At 40.1% G+C, this 22,789-nt stretch overlaps 1 protein-coding gene across 1 annotated transcript in view; it reads right to left on the reverse strand.

Annotated features, from left to right (window-relative positions):
* Positions 1–22,789, reverse strand: part of LOC126482312 (PHD finger protein rhinoceros) — a 246,149-nt gene that overhangs the window by 169,172 nt on the left and 54,188 nt on the right. The window contains exons 6-7 of the mRNA XM_050106352.1: positions 20,825–20,985; positions 169–317 (exon numbers count right to left, since the gene is read on the reverse strand). Coding sequence (XP_049962309.1) covers positions 169–317; positions 20,825–20,985 — 310 coding nt within the window. The remainder of the gene's footprint in view (positions 1–168; positions 318–20,824; positions 20,986–22,789) is intronic.

A 22,789-nucleotide genomic window follows, 5' to 3' on the forward strand; every position in this document is an offset into this window, starting at 1 on the left:
GGCTTCTCTAAGACGTAAACAAGCCTGTACACTTTATACAAAAAGAAAATTAAAAAGACTGATTCTCATTTTAAAATAACTGGCTTGTAACTCTAAATGGGCAGAGTTGTTACCAGACTTTCTGCAATGTACTGCAAACAATTAATACACTGAAACAATTATACTCACCGATCTGCAAACATCACAGATGACATTTTCGTCATATTCTATACCAAGGCCCTCCTCAGTTTTAACAATGGTTTGTATCTTTTCCCAGCAGCGTACTTCAAGTTCTTCAATGACTCGCTCCAACTGATCTTCAGTTACTGGTTGCAAGCCTGTAAAAAGCACCAATAAAATCAATACAGAAACTGACATCCATATTTACACTCGTTCTTGTGCTGCATTTTGCTTAGAATGGAGACAAGCAATGTGGGCAAACACAGAATACTTTTGGCCAGTTCAGTTTCGTAGAATATTGTTTCATTAAAAACCTTTTCCCTAAAGAAAAAGTCTTTTGTGAATATTAGTACATATACAGAACACTATTCTCACTTTTATGTCTGCTATTATACCTGTAATATAAATCAAGTGTGTGTAACTTTATAGATCAAGTCATTAACGACAAGTATCTTGTGGTGGTCATTTTTGCAACAGCTATATACAGGGTGGTCCACTGATAGTGACCAGGCCAAATATCTCACGAAATAAGCATCAAACGAAAAAACTACAAAGAACGAAACTTGTCTAGCTTGAAGGGGGAAACCAGATGGCACTCTGGTTGGCCCGCTAGATGGCGCTGCTATAGGTCAAACAGATATCAACTGCATTTTTTAAAATAGGAACTCCCATTTTTAATTGCATATTCATGTAGTACATAAAGAAATACGAATGTTTTAGTTGGACCACTTTTTTCGCTTTGTGATAGATAGTGCTGTAATAGTCACAAACGTGTAAGTACGTGGTATCACGTAACACTCACCCAGTGCAGACGGTATTTGCTTCGTGATACATTACCCGTGTTAAAATGGACCGTTTACCAACTTCGGAAAAGGTCGATATCGTGTTGATGTATAGCTATTGTGATCAAAATGCCCAACGGGCGTGTGCTATGTAGGCTGCTCGATATCCTGGACGACATCATCCAAGTGTCTGGACCGTTCGCCGGATAGTTACGTTATGTAAGGAAACAGGAAGTGTTCAGCCACATATGAAACGTCAACCATGACCTGCAACAAATGATGATGCCCAAGTAGGTGTTTTAGCTGCTGTCATGTCTAATACGCACATCAGCAGCAGACAAATTGTGCGAGAATCACGAATCTCAAAAACGTTGGCGTTGACAATGCTACATCAACATCAATTGCACCTGTACCATATTTCTATGCACCAGGAATTGGATGGTGACGACTTTCAATATCGTGTACAGTTCTGCCAATGGGCACAAGAGAAATTATGGGGCGATGACAGATTTTTTGCACGCATTCTATTTAGCAACGAAGCGTCATTCACCAACAGCGGTAACGTAAACCGGCATAATATGCACTATTGGGCAACGGAAAATCCATGATGACTGTGACAAGTGGAACATCAGTGACCTTGGCGGGTTAATGTATGGTGTGGCATTATGGGAGGAAGAATAACTTGCCCCCATTTTATCGATGGCAATCTAAATGGTGCAATGTATGCTGATTTCATACGTAATGTTCTACCGATGTTACTACAAGATGTTTCACTGCATGACAGAATGGCAATGTACTTCCAACGTGATGCATGTCCAGCACATAGCTCGCATGCAGTTGAAGCGGTATTGAGTAGCATATTTCATGACAGGTGGATTGGTCATCGAAGCACCATACCAGGGCCTGCACGTTCACCGGATCTAACGTCCCCAGATTTCTTTCTGTGGGGAAAGCTGAAGGATATTTGCTATCGTGATCCACCGACAATGCCTGACAACATGCGTCAGCACATTGTCAATGCATGTGCGAACATTACGGAAGGTGAACTACTCGCTGTTGAGAGGAATGTCGTTACACATATTGCCAAATGCATTGAGGTTGAGGGACATCATTTTGAACATTTATTGCATTAGGTACATGTATCACATTGGAACAACCAAAATAAAATGTTGAAACATAGCTATATTCCGTATTTTAATTTAAAAAACCTACCTGTTACCGACTGTTCGTCTAAAATTGTGAGCCATATGTTTGTGACTATTACAGCGCTATCTATCACAAAGCGAAAAAAGTGGTCCAACTAAAACATTCATATTTCTTTACATACTACATGAATATATAATACAAATGGGGATTCCTATTTTAAAAAAACGCAGCTAATGTCCGATATGGCAGCACCATCTTGCGGGCCAACCATAGTGCTATCTGGTTTCCCCCTTCAAGCTACACAAGTTTCCTTCTTTGTAGTTTTTTCGTTTGATGCTTATTTCGTGAGATATTTGACCCGGTCACGATCAATGGACCACCCTGTATATAAATTGCAGCAGTTTAAAATAAAAATACCATTTGCACACTACACATTAAACTTTTTACGAGGGCGGTTCAGAAAGTAACCTCCGATTGGTCACAGTGCGGGTTGTGGGGGGAGTAGCGACGCCATCTGTGCGTTCACGCGCTCAACAGGTCAGTCGGCATCAAGCCGTGGTCGGGTGAACGTCGTACCTGCGCTAGTTTAGTTTTTGTGGCAGTTTGAAATGTGTGCTGCAATAGAAAACCCCGCCAAATGTGAAGTGCGTGCTGTCATAAGGTTTTTTACAGCCAAAGGATATTCTGCAGCAGCTATTCATCGCGAGCTTTGTGCCGTGTACGGACCAAGAGTTATGAGTGAAGGAGTTGTCCATGAATGGGTACGTTTATTTAAAAGTGGACGAGAAAACGTTCATGATGACGAGAGGAGTGGTAGACCATCATTGGTGACTGACGAACTCGTTCAGACAGTTGATGCAAAAGTTCGTGAAAATCGACGTTTCTCAATGTCGGAGTTGTCTACTGGTTTTTCACAGATTTCTAAGACTCTCTTGTACGAGATAGTGACAGCAAGATTGGGTTACCGTAAGTTCTGTGCACGATGGGTGCCCAAAATTCTTACCGACCACCACAAAACTCAAAGAATGGCCTCTGCATTAGACTTTCTGTCACGTTATGAGGACGAAGGAGAACCATTGTTAAACAGAATCGTGACCGGTGACGAAACCTGGATTAAGTACGTGAACCCTGAGACAAAAGAACAATCAAAGATGTGGGCACATTCAAATTCGTCTACCAAACCAAGAAAAGCCTCGCAAGATTTTTCTGCCAGAAAACTGATGGCAACGGTGTTTTGGGATGCCAAAGGGGTGTTGTTGGTTGAATTCATGGAACGTGGTACGACCATTAATCAAGACGTGTACTGTGAAACAATAAAAAAGTTACGACGGGCTATACAGAACAAACGCCGTGGTATGCTGACTTCCGGTATCGTTTTTTTGCACGATAACGCCCGTCCTCACTCTGCTCGCAGAACAACGGCCCTTCTTGAGTCCTTCAAGTGGGACGTTATCAACCATCCACCTTACAGCCCAGACCTGGCACCAAGTGATTATCACCTCTTCATGCATTTGAAGAAATGGCTCGGGTCACAGCGGTTTGATGACGACGAAGAGCTCAAAGATGCGGTCACAGGCTGGCTCCAGGCACAAGCGGGTGATTTTTATGCAGAAGGAATTTCAAAGCTTGTGAAGAGATACGATAAGTGCCTCAATCGCTATGGAGACTATGTAGAAAAATAGTGCAAAGATGTAGTTGTAAGATGTATATATTAAAATATTTTTATTTAACTTGGTGTATTTTTTTAAATCAACCGGAGGTTACTTTCTGAACGGCCCTCGTATTTTATTTGTGCACCCAGACATGGTTTTCATTATTCATGTAGAGTGGATGCCTTGAAATATCACGTGATTTTTTTTGTTTGCAACATAGGTTATGGATTTAAAACAGTTCCTAGAAGTTCTTATAATAAAATGGAAAAGTACTTACAGATCAGAATCTAATTCATTATCTGTAAGCCAAACTGCTTTCTCTCATACGGGAAGTTGCTTGAAAGCTTGCAGCTTTTCTTGTAGCCACTCTGTTTTCGAAACACACAACTTCCTCAGTTTATGCTTTCTTCTCTCTCTCTCTTTATGTTTTTTTTTTAATTTTTATTTATATATGTGTGTGTGTGTGGGGGGGGGGGGGGGATTTCTGTCTGTGGCATGATCAATCAGTTATATTCATTTGGTCATTTAGTAATAGCTTCTTTTCAGCCTTTGTTTGGTACATGTGTGTTTTTTATTGCGCATTTAGGAGGTGTCTCTCATTATTTATTCCAACTATTTTCATTTTTACCTCTGCCTTGTGGTTATTGTCTTTTAAATGTTCTGCAGAACTTGTGTGGCTTGTCTGATATTTCCGTACTCTAATATATTCTTTGTACTGGACATCGAATGATTTGCTAGTTTGTACTACGTAACTTCCATCGCATGTGTTGTGTTGTAATTGGTATATTCCTGCTTTCTGGTGTATCTCTGCATCTTTTATTATTTTTTCAATGTTATTTTAGACTGAATTGTCTGTTTTGAATGCTATGTTTACGCCTTGCTTTTGAAAATATTTGTCATTTTATATATGAGTTTGTACTTGTATGTCACTGTGTACCATCTTCAATCTTTTTTCTTGTTTTCACGTATTATTTGTGTCATCATTGTCCTATTGTGTGTACGTGTCTGAGTGACGTTTTATTGTGTTGTTTGTGGCTGTGTATCTATTGTGTTTACCGACTATATTTCTTGTTTAATTTTGTGACTAGATTACTATTGTACCCATTATAATGGCAGTTACAGTCCTATGTTCCAAAAACAGAATGAACGCAAGAAAAACTGCAAGGTTTCAAGCAGCTTTCCATATGAGAGGAAGCAGTCTGGCTTGCAAATAATGAATTAGATGCCGGTCTGTAATTACTTTTCTATTTTATTATAAGAACTTCCATTTTTTAAATCTATAGCTTATTATGTGCAAATGAAAAAAAAATCATCTAACTTTTACCACACCCACTGAAGATGCCTTATAAATAAGGTAAAATGGTCTAGGTGCAGCATGCAAAAGGAATTTTCTTTTAAACCATTACAAGTAGTTAATATTTCCCATCTGTTCCACACAAATCTATTTCTAAAAGTTTCTTTCATCTTGTCTACAGATTGATTTATGTAATGTAATTAATCATAAAAAATTGATTGGAAGCATGTATAGTGAAGAAAAGTTCTGAATGTACAATAAAAGACACTGTTCAAAGTCTATATTCCTTCACATTCTTTGGAAATTGAAATGCAGTTGATACATGCTAGCCTCTAAAATTGCAACACCATGAAGGCGACATGAAGTAAATGTCAAAAGTAATGAATTTTTTGATCTGCAGGGACACACAAATAATTGGCCTTTTAACACAAGTGCAAGCAACAGGGAGGAATAACAGCATCTACATAACATACATAACAAAAGATGGGTTTCTCATTCAGGAACCATATTTCAGTGTTGGTTTTATGTGAGAAAATTGGGATCTTGCAAGAAGGAGAAACGTGTAAGGGTACATGTTGAAATTCGACAGCTATAGGATTGTGGCATAGTGACACTGCAGATTATTGTTTACTGCAGCTCATGTTGGTCAGGATACCATGACTGCCATGAGAATATGAGATCCATGGATTCAAGAGGGTTGTACTCAGTGTCATGCTGATTTCAAAGGCTAAGCTTAACATGTGTCCAACAAGAGTCACTGTTTGCTTGGGTGAGCAGGATCATAAAGCCACATCACACAATTCAAGTCAAGAAATGGGCTTCTTTGCAACAAGGAAAGTATCCATACAGTGTGAAAACAACAGAGGCAATGTGGACTGTCACCACAGAAACCAATGTTGTGTCTTTACTGGTATAAAGGCAGACAAATGCCTGCCAACATCGGTGTGTGTGACAGTTTAAAGAAAAATTTGGTATGTTTTAGTTGTAATCAAGGTAGTTTCATTACCTTTACTTGTTAATGCAGCAAACTGATTTATGACAAAATGTGTTGGGTATTGATCATATATTGTTATAAGTATTTGCTTAAATAAGATTGTTTAAAATGTAGTATTAAGTACCAGTGCATAAGTGATGACCAACACCAATAGAGAATCAAGTGGCAAAGGTGATACCAGAATGGGTGGCTGACAGCAATAGTAGTTCGAGGAGCAAAGATGCAAGGAAGCTGGCCATGAGACAAAGATATGATGGACATCGGAAATAATGATTTAATTGTTAGAAGTTACAGTAGCACTGTATGTTTGTTTGTGTAAGTGATTTCAAATTGTTTTAACATGGGTCATATAGTCATAGTGACAGTCACAATTAACTGTTGCATGGATCACCACTTTGGAGTGCTGGAACTTGGAGTAGTAATAGAATATGGGTTCTTACAAGTCAGAGTGATTACTGATCTGATATAGTTGGAAGTATATTTGCAGGTTTGGTAGGTCGGCTACAAAAAGTGACCTCTATTCTACTTGTTTAACTCTGCAAGTTTCTGCTGATGAATTTCGGTCTGGGTAAAAACCCTAAGAGATTTTGGTCTTATGTAAAATCAGTAAACGGTATGAAATCATCTAATCATTCACTCAGGGACCATAAAGGCACCAAAACGGAAGACAACAGAGAGAAGGCCAAAATACTGAATTCAGCCTTCTGAAATTGTTTCGCACGCAAGATCATAACACAGTCCCTGCTTTCAGTCACTGTACAAATGTCGAAACGGCCAATATTCAGATAACCAGTCATGGAATAGAAAAGCAACTACATTCACTTAGTAGTGGAATGGCATCATGAGCAGATCAGATACCTATAAGATTCAACAAAAATTATGTGAAACAACTTGCTCCCCTTCTAGCAGCAGTTGCTGGAGCAACGAAGGGTACCTAGCAACTGGAAAAAAATACAGTCATTCCCATTTTCAAGCAAGGTTGTAGGACAGATTCACATAATTGTAGACCTACACTGCTGACATCAATTGGCAGTAGAAATATGTAACAAGTTTTATGCTCAAGGATTGTGGAATTTTTGGAGAATGAATGTTTCCTCTATAAAAATCAATACGGATTCCACAAACAGAAATCTTGTGAAATTCAGCTTCCTCTGCTCCTCCATGACATCCATAATGTAGGAGACAACACCTAAATTGCTGCTGAGTTACTTGACTTGCCCTGCACTGCTGTTTAGTGAAGAGGGAACAGATTTTTGAATGGATTCAAGACTTCCTTGCAGATAGAACTAAACATGTTGCTCTTAACAGAATAAAACTGACAGCTTGGATTGGATGAGAACAGCTGAGACTGAGACCAGGTTTACAGGAGCGAAGGACAATAACTCCTATCTGTGTAGTTAATTAAAGCTGGTGTTGGAGGGCAGTATCTAGATGGCACAAGTTCTGATGCAGCTGTGAATTTGAGCATTTTGTGCTCAGCAGTGTGTTCCTCTACTGGGTAGTCAAATTTTCTTTTGGCTACAGTTTGGTGATGGCTATACATTTCTAGTGGACAGCTGGTTGCTGGTCATGCACACATAAAATTTCGTGAAGAAATTGCAACAGAGCTAGTACATGAAATGGCTGCTTTCACACGTGGTCCTGCCTCTGATGGGACAGGATAAGCCTGTGACAGGACCGGAGTTGGATGTGCTGGGCTGATGAATCGTGCAGGTCTTGCACTAGGGTCTTCCCCTGTGGCAAGGGTTTGGGAGTGGCATAGGGATAGACCAGGTTGGGTGAAAATACCACTTTAGAAGGAGTGGGAATGAGTGTGGGTAGGATGTTCCTAATTTCTGGGCACTACAATAAATGGTAGAAGCCCCGTCCAAGAACATGGTCAGCTGGTCCTGGTCTCTGGTGATACAGAGTGACATGGGGGTACTCTTTTGCAGCTGCTTCTTGGGGATTGTGCGAAATATGGTGCAAGAAATCTGTTACTGCACTCAATTTGAGGGGGTGGGAGGAGGGGGCAGGGTGTGTTAGGATGGAATACCTATCTGTGAAGGCTTTTGTAAGACTGTCAGAATACCGAGAAAGGGATTTCTTGTCACTGCAAGTATGCTGTCCACAGGTGGCCAGCTGAATGGAAGTGATTTTTTGGAGATATATTAATATTCAACTCAGATCTTTGAGCGCCTTTATCCATCAACACTTAACTCCTTCCCAGTGAACCCTTTTGTAAATCCCTCTCAGCAACCAGACTTTGTCCAACCAGTGTTCTTCATTTCTCACATCCTATAAAACACCCTCCCAACATTCCGCAAAATGAGAACCAAAACAAATCCAGAACACTGTTATCAACCTATCCACCAAAAACTGCAGAAGTTTCAATTATATCCAAAGGCATTACCTGAGTCCCATACCCATGCTTACCCATCAAATTCCTATTCTCCTTCTCCCGATCCCTACAGTGGGAACCTTCTTTGCTATTAATCCCTCCCAACAAATCCAACCTAGTCTCAACACTGAACCTCACCTATCCCAGTTCATGCTACAATCCAACCGTTATCTCTCCCACCACCGCCACCTAACCACCCCAGGTCATCTTCTAGGAATTTTTTACCTCCGACTTGGCCTCACCATCCTTACCAGATCTGTTCCCAAGAACATAATCCTCTCAACAGAAAAAAGGAACAGTTATTCGCAAACTCAAGACAGACAAAGGCTCCACCACTGTGTTAATGAAATGCACTGACTACCTCATAAAAGGGCTCTACCAATCATCGACTCCTCCACCAACAGGCTCTGCCATACTGACCCCATCCCAGAATTGAAACATAATCTCCAATCCTTATGCATATCCCAGAATCTCTCTCATGTATTCATCTTTCTCCTCATCCCAACAAAACTCCACACACCCACCTTCCACATGCTTCCCAAAACCCACAAACCCAACATTCCTGGGCAACTCATTGTAGAATCTCTGCTATTGGTGACCAACAACTCCAACCAATTGCCTGTAACCTTGGCTCTCATATCAGAGATACAAACCAAATTCTTCACCAACTCTCAACCATCCCCACCCCATTACCACATGAATCCCCTCTCTCTGCTGTTGATGCTGCCTCACAATACATCCACGTCCTTCATTCCCATGGGCTTGCTGCTATCAATATTTGCCTCTCTCAGTCTCTTCCCAACTGCAAACCAACCTTACACAGCTTACCATTTATAACAACACATATAACTACTCCTCTTTTGAGGATAAGACATATACACAAATCCATGACACAGCCACGGGTATCTGCATGGCACGTTCCTATGCCAACTTATTTATGGGCCATCTAGAGGAAACCTTCCTGGTCTGCTCAAACCTGACACCCCTTTCTGGTTCAGGTTCATTGATGATATCTTCATGATAGGGACCCAGGGCCAAGTCAACCTACTCTCATTCTTCCACAACCTCAACATCACCTCTCCCATCCAGTTCACCTGGTCATCCTCTCAGCCCAATGTGCCACCTCCATGGGCATTGATCTCCATATCTCTGTTGGCTCCAGTCATATATCTGTTCATATCAAGCCCACTAATCACCAACAGTAACTGCATTTTGACAGCTGTCATCCCTTCATCACCAAAAATTTGCAACCATTTAGCTTAGCAACCTGTGGATGGTGTACCAGTATGCTGAAGGTATCATCAAGGTCTTCCCAGACACACACTGCTCTCAAATAATTACAGAACTGTGGACTTAGATCTACAAAAAAATATGCCTGAGAATTATTGAGAGAGGCAGCTCTGTGTGGTGGAGCAATCCGAAAGTTTCCTTTTGAGGGCGTTGCTGCAGTGTATATGCAGCATAACATGGCTCAAATGCGGGTATATAAGCACAAACATACAGGCAAGGGATTAGTGTGGCATTCATGTCTTTCCAACAAGTGTGAACTATGGTGACGTTATTACCAAGTACGTCCAACCAGGACAACATGCTGATATTCTTTTCTTGGCTGGTGAAGGACAAACAATGGATAACATCCACCACAGAATGAAGAATGTGTCTGGAGGCAGCATGTCTGTTGAAAACCTCCATAGCAGAAAGGTGCACAAAGTTGGTGTTACTGCTTGATGATAACGCATATCACCATACTGAAAATATTGTAATGGAAAACTTATGCCAACTCAAGTGCGAGACAATCAAGGAGTGGCCCTACAATCCTAATCTCTCCCCATGCAATTATGACATCCTTGATCCCTTAAAAAAGGCCTTGAATGGTTGACAATTCCTGTTGAATGATATGCAACAGGCAGTTACAGACTTCCTCATACAGCAGGACACAATGTTTTACCAAACGGGTATCTTCAACTTGGTGCGTTTGTGGGATGATTGCCTCAATGCTCATGTCAATTTTGCCAGATTGTCATACTGATTCTGGACTGTATGGCCTTCAAACTAAAACTTTTTTTTGTCTCCTCTTATACATTCCTGACAGGCTGAAGCTTGAGAGTTCGAATCCCATCAGGTATTCTAAAATTTAATTTTAAAATCTTTATCAAAATGATCTTATTTTCATTTAATTATTAGATTAAATGTATTTTCTTTATTAAATTACACTAAAATCACATACACAAAGATAAAAAATGAAAAAATAAATATGGGAAGATAAAATAAGAGCACATAAAAAGTTAATATGATAATTAAAATAATGTGGCAAAGGATTAGAGACAAAAAAGTACATTTCAACCAATTAATTGAATAAAAATATACTCCAAGTCATTTCGATAATGATTAAAAATAATATTTTACATGCACCTGATGGGATTTGAACGTACAACCTTCAGCATATAAGAAATAAACATGAACCATTACACTAGACCACTGCTCTGAATAACGCTATTATTTTTAAGCTTGTAGAACAGGCTGTTCCACACAGTGCTCCATTGAGGAGGAGCACTCCAGAGCACTCACTGTAGCAGCATGGAGCTTATGTAGTGGTGGAAAGCGAACTCACTGCCCCCTGGACGCATAAAGCCTTAACTGATGTAACAATCCACGTTCAACAACATCTATGTTTGGTCACTGTGGTCCTAACATGTTTTTTGAGAAGGATGGATGACCACAGTGCCTTGCATGTCACATAGTATCTAATTCTGCTATGAAATACAACATACAATGTAATTTTACATGCCTTCACAAAGCATGTTACGAACAGGTAGGAGGTGAAGTATGTAGAGTGCTAGGAGCCAAGCTTAAGATGACCTACCAGAAGTTGTAAGTTTAAAAAAGAATTCAAAGTACAAAAGTTATAAATACACTCCTGGAAATGGAAAAAAGAACACATTGACACCGGTGTGTCAGACCCACCATACTTGCTCCGGACACTGCGAGAGGGCTGTACAAGCAATGATCACACGCACGGCACAGCGGACACACCAGGAACCGCCGTGTTGGCCGTCGAATGGCGCTAGCTGTGCAGCATTTGTGCACCGCCGCCGTCAGTGTCAGCCAGTTTGCCGTGGCATACGGAGCTCCATCGCAGTCTTTAACACTGGTAGCATGCCGCGACAGCGTGGACGTGAACCGTATGTGCAGTTGACGGACTTTGAGCGAGGGCGTATAGTGGGCATGCGGGAAGCCGGGTGGACGTACCGCCGAATTGCTCAACACGTGGGGCGTGAGGTCTCCACAGTACATCGATGTTGTCGCCAGTGGTCGGCGGAAGGTGCACGTGCCCGTCGACCTGGGACCGGACCGCAGCGACGCACGGATGCACGCCAAGACCGTAGGATCCTACGCAGTGCCGTATGGGACCGCACCGCCACTTCCCAGCAAATTAGGGACACTGTTGCTCCTGGGGTATCGGCGAGGACCATTCGCAACCGTCTCCATGAAGCTGGGCTACGGTCCCGCACACCGTTAGGCCGTCTTCCGCTCATGCCCCAACATCGTGCAGCCTGCCTCCAGTGGTGTCGCGACAGGCGTGAATGGAGGGACGAATGGAGACGTGTCGTCTTCAGCGATGAGAGTCGCTTCTGTCTTGGTGCCAAAGATGGTCGTATGCGTGTTTGGCACCGTGCAGGTGAGCGCCACAATCAGGACTGCATACGACCGAGGCACACAGGGCCAACACCCGGCATCATGGTGTGGGGAGCGTTCTCCTACACTGGCCGTACACCACTGGTGATCGTCGAGGGGACACTGAATAGTGCACGGTACATCCAAACCGTCATCGAACCCATCGTTCTACCATTCCTAGACCGGCAAGGGAACTTGCTGTTCCAACAGGACAATGCACGTCCGCATGTATCCCGTGCCACCCAACGTGCTCTAGAAGGTGTAAGTCAACTACCCTGGCCAGCAAGATCTCCGGATCTGTCCCCCATTGAGCATGTTTGGGACTGGATGAAGCGTCGTCTCACGCGGTCTGCACGTCCAGCACGAACGCTGGTCCAACTGAGGCGCCAGGTGGAAATGGCATGGCAAGCCGTTCCACAGGACTACATCCAGCATCTCTACGATCGTCTCCATGGGAGAATAGCAGCTTGCAAGGCTGCGAAAGGTGGATATACACTGTACTAGTGCCGACATTGTGCATGCTCTGTTGCCTGTGTCTATGTGCCTGTGGTTCTGTCAGTGTGATCATGTGATGTATCTGACCCCAGGAATGTGTCAATAAAGTTTCCCCTTCCTGGGACAATGAATTCACGGTGTTCTTATTTCAGTTTCCAGGAGTGTATATGCAGCATTAGATCATGTACTGTAAAATGTTTATACGTGAATAATAGTACAGAAAATGCAAGTGAGGCAACAGTCCAAGCACGCTACAAAGTCAGTCACATTATTGCAAAAGTGGCAAGCTGTTTTCAGTGGGACCACTCTTAAAATCGTGAATGGTAGCAGTTGCAGAATGTTTGTGTCTGAGGGAGTTGCAGGCAATTGAAGGCGTTTGCCTTTCAAAGCGAACAACATATCACTGAATCCTGGACCCAGCAGCGGATTTAGAGACACAGGTCAGGAAAAAAGCTGAGAGCTCTGTTACACTTTTGCTCACACTTGAGGAAAGTACACATACATCTGACATGCATAGTTTTTCATATTTGTCTGTGAAGTTGATAAAAAGCTGCAGGTAACTGAGGAATTTTTGGATATGGTACCACTAGATTGCACAGCAACATGACTTGATGTTTCTGAAGCGGTCTGTGAATCAGTGGACAATATTAATTTGTTGTAGGATGTGCTTCATTCTGTAACCACAGATGGTGAATCACAAATAATCAGGTGTCATCAAGGTTTCCGGTCTTACTTGAAAATAAACTCAAAAGCAAATTTGGTGAAGATGTTTTTACTGTCCACTGCTTTATTCACCAAACAGCACTGTATGCTGAAACAGTGGATGATGCAACTGGAATCACTCAACAGAGGAAAGTCCACTGGACCTGACAGGATACCAATTCGATTCTACACAGAGTATGCGAAAGAACTTGCCCCCCTTCTAACAGCCGTGTACCGCAAGTCTCTAGAGGAACGGAAGGTTCCGAATGATTGGAAAAGAGCACAGGTAGTCCCAACCTTCAAGAAGGGTCGTCAAACAGATGCGCAAAACTATAGACCTATATCTCTGACGTCGATCTGTTGTAGAATTTTAGAACATGTTTTTTGCTCGAGTATCATGTCGTTTTTGGAAACCCAGAATCTACTCTGTAGGAATCAACATGGATTCCGGAAACAGCAATCGTGTGAGACCCAACTCGCTTTATTTGTTCATCAGACCCAGAAAATATTAGATGCAGGCTCCCAGGTAGATGCTATTTTTCTTGACTTCCGGAAGGCGTTCGATACAGTTCCGCACTGTCGCCTGATAAACAACGTAAGAACCTACGGAATATCAGACCAGCTGTGTGGCTGGATTGAAGAGTTTTTAGCAAACAGAACACAGCACGTTGTTCTCAATGGAGAGACGTCTACAGACGTTAAAGTAACTTCTGGCGTGCCACAGTGGAGTGTTATGGGACCACTGCTTTTCACAATATATATAAATGACCTAGTAGATAGTGTCGGAAGTTCCATGCGGCTTTTCGCGGATGATGCTGTAGTATACAGAGAAGTTGTAGCATTAGAAAATTGTAGCGAAATGCAGGAAGATCTGCAGCGGATAGGCACTTGGTGCAGGGAGTGGCAACTGACCCTTAACATAGACAAATGTAATGTATTGCGAATACATAGAAAGAAGGATCCTTTATTGTCTGATTATATGATAGCGGCACAAACACTGGTAGTAGTTACTTCTGTAAAATATCTAGGAGTATGCGTGCGGAACGATTTGAAGTGGAATGATCATATAAAATTAATTGTTCGTAAGGCGGGTACCAGGTTGAGATTCATTGGGAGAGTCCTTAGAAAATGTAGTCCATCAACAAAGGAGGTGGCTTACAAAACACTCGTTTGACCTATACTTGAGTATTGCTCATTAGTGTGGGATCCGTACCAGATCGGGTTGACGGAGGAGATAGAGAAGATCCAAAGAAGAGCAGCGCGTTTCGTCACAGGGTTATTTGGTAACCGTGATAGCGTTACGGAGATGTTTAACAAACTCAAGTGGCAGACTCTGCAAGAGAGGCGCTCTGCATCGCGGTGTAGCTTGCTCGCCAGGTTTCGAGAGGGTGCGTTTCTGGATGAGGTATCGAATATATTGCTTCCTCCTACTTATACCTCCTGAGGAGATCATGAATGTAAAATTAGAGAGATTAGAGCGCGCACGGAGGCTTTCAGACAGTCGTTCTTCCCACAAACCATACGCGACTGGAACAGGAAAGGGAGGTAATGACAGTGGCACGTAAAGTGCCCTCCGCCACACACCGTAGGGTGGCTTGCGGAGTATAAATGTAGATGTAGATGTAGAAAGTTGTGGTCAAGTGTGTGAATTTTGTGCAGTGTCACAGTGTAAATCATTGGCAATTCGAAGAATTCCTGGAAGATATGGAAACATAGTTTGGGGCATTCCTTACCGTAGTACAGTCCATTGGCTTGGCCACGGAGAAGTTATTGTTGTTTTCTATGCCATTCATAAGGAAATATTTCTCTTTCTCGAAATGAAAGGGGAAGAAACATACTGTGTGAAAGATTTGCAATGGGTATCAAACCTAGCATTCCTGACATAACAATGCATTTTTTCACTGAAGGGCAAAGAGCAGCAAGACCAAATCAGAGTGTTCATGGAAAAATTAAGTTTGTTAGCAAAGCAAATAAGTAATGAATTTTAACATTCTTCAGTCATGTGACTTCTTTAAAACTACCTGTAAGGACCACTTCTGGTGTTTACCAAGCAAGGATAAAGCAGTTCATCCTGTCTTTAGAAAAAAGATTTGAGAGTTAACCATTTTGTAAACGGAAATGAAATTGAAAATGAAACTTCCTGATTGATTAAAACTGTGTGCTGGACTGAGACTCCAACTTGGGACTTTTGCCTTTCTTGGGAAAGTGCTCTACCAACTGAGCTACCAACGCACGACTCACAACCTGTCCTCACAGCTTTATTTCCGCTATCTCGTCTCCTACCTTCCAAACTTTCATTCTGGAAATGAAACTGTTCACCACTCCTCGATTTCATATGATGATTTGGCACCCCCCTGTTAGAAGTTATAGATTTGCAAAATTCAACATTGTTTAAAGGTAGGTTCTATAACAAGCTGAGTTGGTCATGCTGGTATCGTTCATTACAGTGAAAAATTATTACATAAGCTACACAAAAAATTCACAGGGATCATCTGTATGTTTGGCTCTACAAACTCTTTAAGCAGCTTTTCTGAAAGAATAAAAACCAAGGAACAATCTTTTCTTTAGGGTCTGACAATGAAGAGCATCGTCTGCATTAACACTGCAAACACTTTGACGCTTGGTATTTCTGCTCTTGTTCTGAAAGGACAACGTCAAATTTGAGAAGCACAGGAAATATATTCAATTTCTTTTAAAACAGTTGTTTCTTACTACTTATTTCCTTAAATTCCCATTTCCCTGATGTAGCACGACGTGACATTGTGTCAGCTAACAGCACGGGGTTGGCGATCACATAAGGTGCAACTGGCAGATCAAAATGATCACCCTGGATTAATGAGCTGGAAGCAGCAGTACCTTAGTGCTTTGTTGACCAGACTTCCTGTAAATTTTCATTCACTGTACTTGAGATAATTTCTGTGATTATACACTAATATATCTTGTTCTGGATGAAATTAAAATTTAAATGACTTTAAAGAGTTTGTCAGTAGCCCCCTAACATGGTTGTTAACTAACATACTTATAAGTATGTTGTGATGTAGCTTTTTTGTGAAAGTTGTATCCGACAAAAATACTGAGAATTCAACAATAAAAAGTTATTATAAAAGAATGAAGCGATTTCATAAATTCATTGAGGCTACAATAATTGGCATGTCACAAAACTCAACACTCATACAGAAAAACTCAAAACATTTTGTATTGTTGCAGCTCCACTTTAGATAGCTGCCAGGAGAATGCAACAGTAGATAATTAGGCAAGATGGCGACAGGTGGCAAGAAAGTGTATGTTGCGCTTGAAATGCATTCACATTAGTCTGCCGTAAATGCACAATGACACTTCAGAGCTAAATTATGCATACACATTAGTCTGCCGTAAATTTCATTCAGCAATGGTATGCACAGCACAAGTTTCGTATGCAGTTCACAGAGGTTGATGAACAGAGCAAGCAGAGAACTGAACATATCACAACTGACCATTTGGAAGATCTTAAGAAAACGACTGAAACTGAAACCTCACCACTTGCAATTGCTACAAGCAACTGACTTCCGACAACAAATCAGACACACTGAATTTTCAAACAGTTGCAACTGTTTATGGAAGAGGATGGGTTTTTCAAGTGATGAAGGAACATTTTTCGTGAATGGCACAGTGAACAGGTACAATGTGCAACTCTGGAAGACAAAGAAGCCCCACACTATCGTGCAATACTTTTGAGATTCACCAAAAGGTAATGTCTTCAGAGCAGTTTAAACTTTATGATTTTTTTTTCCTCTGCAAAAAAACCATTACAGTCCACAGGTGTCTGGACAAGCTGTAAAATTGGATCATGTGACAACTGGAGATCCGCACCGTGGACTTCAGTTACCAACTGCATGGTCTTCACATCACTTCCATCATGATGCTTATGAATTATTAAAAACAGGAAATCAAGAAACTGATGAACTGGTCATAGTGGGGTTGATGATCAGCAATTCGTGTCATTGCCTTAACATTATCCCAACCTAATCCCACGCAAATTTTTTGTGTGGTGTTATGTGAAAGATTCAGTGTTTACGCCTCCTGTACCAACAAACCTAACAGAACTGTGACCTCACATCAACAGTGCTTCTGAACAGACTGACAGGGACATGCTGCAAAGAATGTGGGACAAACTTGATTAAAGACTTGATATCTGCAGAATTAGTAGGGAGGCACATGTGGAGCACACATAATACACAAAAAAAGAAAAAAGTTTTCGAGTGTTTCTATGTGTGTGCGAAGCCCTGTTGACAGTATGTCAAATAATACAGCAACAGCAAATCTGTGGAATTGCTTCAATCTTTTACAGTAACCTTATATTTGTGTATGACTTCCCCACTGAAAACTGAAGGAAAAGCAATAACTTGCAAACCACTTTTGACAATTGACTGCATGCAGACTGTTTTCCATTTCAATTTCTTTTTGAAGCTGTACATGCCAACCTTTATTAATGACACATAAATTGCATTCATCAAAGGAATACTTTAAGATTATATTTAGCAAATGAAATATAGTCTGGAGCTTGTATGACAGAGGACCTTGATTTGTATGATGCAGGCCCTTGATTTGTTTCCTGGGGAAATAACCAGATTTTACATTTGTTGTGATTTTTCTAAATTATCCAGTGCAAATGCCCCAAGAGCTCCCTACTTTCAGCCACAGACAAAGCCTTTACACATCTTTTCTTCATCCTTGTGCGATAACTAAAATATTTCATACCACCATTTTATGATACTTATATGTTAATGCCGTACAGTAGCCATTTTGTGGCTACTGTATGGCAGTTTGTTTTGAACATACAACTGTCTATTCAAAAGTTGTTCTAATGTGGACACAATTAACATGGCAGTTTTAAGGACTAGTTGTTCTGAACTGCGGTTACGTTAAATGTTGGTAACGTCTGGACCTGAACTACCTCGTTTATGACACCGTCAACCTTAGCAGGTAATTGCGCAGTACCTGTTACAGATGCTCCGTGTTCTGTGTTGCATGTTGCTTGTTGTTTTCTTTTCTTATTTCAAAATGGGTGAACAGACTAAATCTAGTCCACCACGGAGTTTGATTACGACCCTTACAACACCGGAAGGAATCTGCGATCCCTGTGGCCCTGTGTTGGTTATGCTTTTGTGGAAATGTAGAACACAGGTGTAAGCTCTGCCCTGCATGAGGGAGATGAAACTTGTTTCCTCTCCCTCAGGAGTCATAATTCGAGCTTGTTTGTGCTCGTGGCTGACTGCTCTTAAATAGAGCCAAAAGAAGAAAACAAGCAAACACAATTTTGGAAGAAAAGTTGCTGAAGTTTTTGCAAAAGGAAACATTCCAAGCAAAAAGCTCTCCAATCACCAGAAACTTATTTCAAAGCATTAAGGCTTTATTTTCAGGGAAAAAGAGTGACAACATTTTGAATTTACATCTCTAATCAATTTTTAAAAAATGCCAAAAATAGATGCTACATTTTCAAGTTTCTGCCTATGATTATGATCATGACTATTTTTCAGAAACAAAGACCACAAGTGTAGGCTGGCTGCCCTGCACGGGAGGCACTGGTTTGTTCCCTGCACCATGCCTATTCCCTCGGACAGTCTAAGTTCTATTTCATTTACACTTACAGCCAAATGCCACATTATACTGTTCACACTCTGCACTACAGGCACCATAAAACAAATCTAGTCAAGGTATTTCGACCATGCCAAGAGTTTACCCTTACCATGGGAGAGGAGTTGTTTTAGAATCTAATTGCAGCTTTGTCAAGTATGGGTCACATGGCTATAAATGTGTGTCCATTAGCAAGTAACATCTGCGAGTGCTTGTTGTGGTTTCTACATTAGAACAAAAACTTGCACAAGTTTATTCCAACAATTAGCTTTGGTAAATTAATTTCAGAAACTTGCTGCAAGTACTCGCAGATGTGTTTCTGTAGACTTGTGTCGTAAGATAGGCAAGTGGAAGTTTACAGTCTCTTTGTTAAAAATAGGCAGATGCCACCATTGTTACATTATTATTATTATTATTATTATTGGTACTGTTGTCGAAGAACAATAGTTACAAAAAAATTAACATAAAAATAAGTGCTTGGGTGAAGAAATGGATACATATTTAAGTTATCACAAAATATTACCAAATGAAAGACTTTCTGACAATACCATATGCTTGTTTTGAACATCTCTTTTCTGGTGTACAATCAAATATTCATAGACAGAATACAAAAATGCAGCAATCTGTATAACCAAGAGATGACCTTTTAATTACTCTTGAACTTTTGCAGAAAGTATTTATTACTTTTACGACAAGTGTAATTAATTTATGTTTCTGCTATATTAAAAAAAAAGTCAGCTTAAATTTAAAGACATCTGTACTGTCATTCTATTTTTCCTTCTGGTGAAACAAAAACTCAGTAAATTCATTTTGTACTTCCTTGTTTGCAGTGGCCAACTATATTTGTCTGAGGATTCCAATGGTGCATTTGTTTTGCCCCTCTGTCTTTGTCCCATTCTCCTTTTGGTCTTGTACATTTTTGTACTGGTACTGAACACACAATACTTCTGCAATTTTCAGAAAACCTTCCAACAATGGCAAGATTGTCAAATACTCGCAGCAAGACGGAAGAAACGGTTTTCCCTAGCTTGCAATAGCTACTTCTGTAAGTTGACAAAACTTGTGGAAGTCAACATGCTGGGGATGTATCCACACGAAAGAACTTGCAGAAATAGCTTCTGCAAGCGACTTGCAGAAATTTGTTAGTGGGCATGCACCTTACAAATGCCCATGAAAAGGCTCTGTAATATGCTAATATGCTGTGATTCAAAATCAATATTCTGCATCTTTTGTAATTATTGAATTGGGTGGGGAAGGAAAATATGTCGAGATACACTTCAAGTCAGAGAAGATTTAGGTTCACCAGCGTAAAAATGCAGCTGCTTCTCAACAGAATGAATCATTTTTTGAAAGATTAATTAGAACCAAAGGAAGAAAACAACCAAACACACTTTCAGAAAAAAGGTTTTTGCAAAAGTATACGTATCAGTCAAAAAGCTCTCATTTTGTAGAATAAAAACTATTTTTTTCTACATAAATTATGTATCCCCATCAATGTCAAAGCACTAAGACTTTGTCTTCAGGCACAAAGTGTGACAGTCTTTTAATTTGCATGTTAAATCTTTTAATAATAATAATAATAAAGAGGCTAATTTCATTGGAAACAGCTGCTAATTTTGCCAAAAACAGGTACACCATTTTCAGGTCCATAATTAACTGGAACACTTATAATTTTAGAAAGGATAATTGGCTGGAGTTATCAACTATCTTTGTGCATAATGCTTCCCACACTACATACTGCGTCAAGGCAATAAAAAACTGCAACATACATGAAATGCTATCGCAGCAGCATCCATAGGAAAACTTTTATTTTGATGTAATATAGTTACTTGTATCTCACTATAGGAATTTATGTAATGTTTATATATGATAACTGTTATAGAAAAATGTAGTAGGCAGTTTCTTCTTAGGTCTGGCTATGAATAGACTTACCCATGGCTGCTCTTTCTCCATTGAGAAGTTGTAACCATGCGACATCACAGTCATCCAAATCATACGAACATGCTTTCTCTGCTTTTGTTGGAGTGTTAGACAAGTAATATTCATCACTTGATAGGAATTCATCCTTTGTGATACGGATGTATTTCTTTGGACTGGAAAGAAACACAATTATATTAAGGAGAAAACCAATGCTTGAATGTGACACATACACTAACATTTCTACATGCTTTACAATGATGAATGTAATACTATATGAAAGCATGGTACATTTGTTTCTTGACTGGGTGGTTAAGAAATAGGTTAAAGTCATATTGTATTGCTGGCTGGAACATCCAAGTTGTACGTATAGCCATTAAGGTATAGAAATAAAATACAATCCCAGCCATTCATTACTAAAATTACCATCAAATGGGATGAAGTTGTCCACTAAAGTGGAGTTGGCCATTAAGTTCAAAACATATTATGCTACATAACTATGTACTGGTGATGGAAATTCTGTTATTTGTTATATTTACTACTTGAAAGTTCATAATTCGTGGCAATGGCTAAATGTACAGTATTCCAAACCTCTATCTGAACACTAACCATTTTCAGACGGACTGACGATTTTTTAACTTTTTTAATGAGCTAAAACTCTTACTCGCATGACTGGCATAAAAAAACTCATGTGTCAAGGTCTTATATATGTAACGTACTGACCCTCCGCAATGACAACTAGAACAATAACAAAAGTTAACCTATACCACTTATTCATTTACAGACACATAAATAAAACTTTGTAAATTCTTATTGGAATACTTATATAGCTGACTGTCCTTTCTCATGTGGTTCTTTTATGAACAGACATTTGTTAATGCAGCAATAATGTGACGTAGTGAATGCAGCAACAATGTGACACAGTTGATGCAGTAACAACCATCTATAACAAAGTGGTGAAATGACAAAGTCTTCGTTGTAAGTGTCTGAACGATAACTTATGAATTTGTCACATACATCGCAGTTCTGTTTGTTGCATCATACATGTGAGATCATAACAGTTGTCAGTGTGAAAATACTGCTTGTGCACAAATATAATCAGGGTGAATTGAAGAAATATAGCCTGGATGTTTTTGAGCTATGTATTACATAAATTTTAAGTGGAAAAACAGCATTAACAAGGCTACCCGAGTGTACAAAATTACCAAAGGAACCGTGATAAACAGGATTCATGGGCGTCATGGTAAAACGCAAGTTGGTCAGCCAGTTTTTAGTGCTACGGAAGGAGAGTGTATGTCTTTTAAGAATTTCATCAAGCAAAATTATGACTACATTTCTTTACCCTTAAACTTTCTTTGTGTGTTACTTTGAAATTAATATGAAAATTCAATTATTATGCTAGATTTATTTTTCCACTGCTGATAAAGTTAAGGAACTGAAATTACCCTTAGAGTCATAAACAATCACAATTATCACATAACGGATAATCGATAAACTTCAGCCCCAGGTTGAGTGAAGCTGAGCAATGCAGGAGTCTGAGGCTTTTTTTAACACTCTGTTAGAACAAATGATAACAGAACAAAAATTTGATTACTACAGTTAATGCCCATGATCTGTAAAGTCCAAAGTCGGTTGACTTCACCACATTTGACTATATATGGGATTGCATTATTTCAATAAAATAGCAACATAAGTAGCAATTTATCTTCTCCAGGCTTTCATTATTTTTTCCTCCATAGAAGTGTCAACTCATCAGTGGTGAGTTTTGAGTAACACTTACGCTTCTCCAGTTATCATGTTAAAATTAGCTTATTTCAGAAATATACAACAGAGTGTAAACATATTCACGCCACTAACATGTTAATGAAGTTGCAATTGTGACAGAATGATGAAACAGTGTGTTATTGAACACCCATCTGGTTTCAAGAAAGATCAATAGCATATGTTCACTTATGTTGTTGCAAACTCACACCAATTCTC

The sequence above is a fragment of the Schistocerca serialis genome, chromosome 5, assembly GCF_023864345.2.
Source record: "Schistocerca serialis cubense isolate TAMUIC-IGC-003099 chromosome 5, iqSchSeri2.2, whole genome shotgun sequence".
Lineage (NCBI taxonomy): Eukaryota > Metazoa > Arthropoda > Insecta > Orthoptera > Acrididae > Schistocerca > Schistocerca serialis.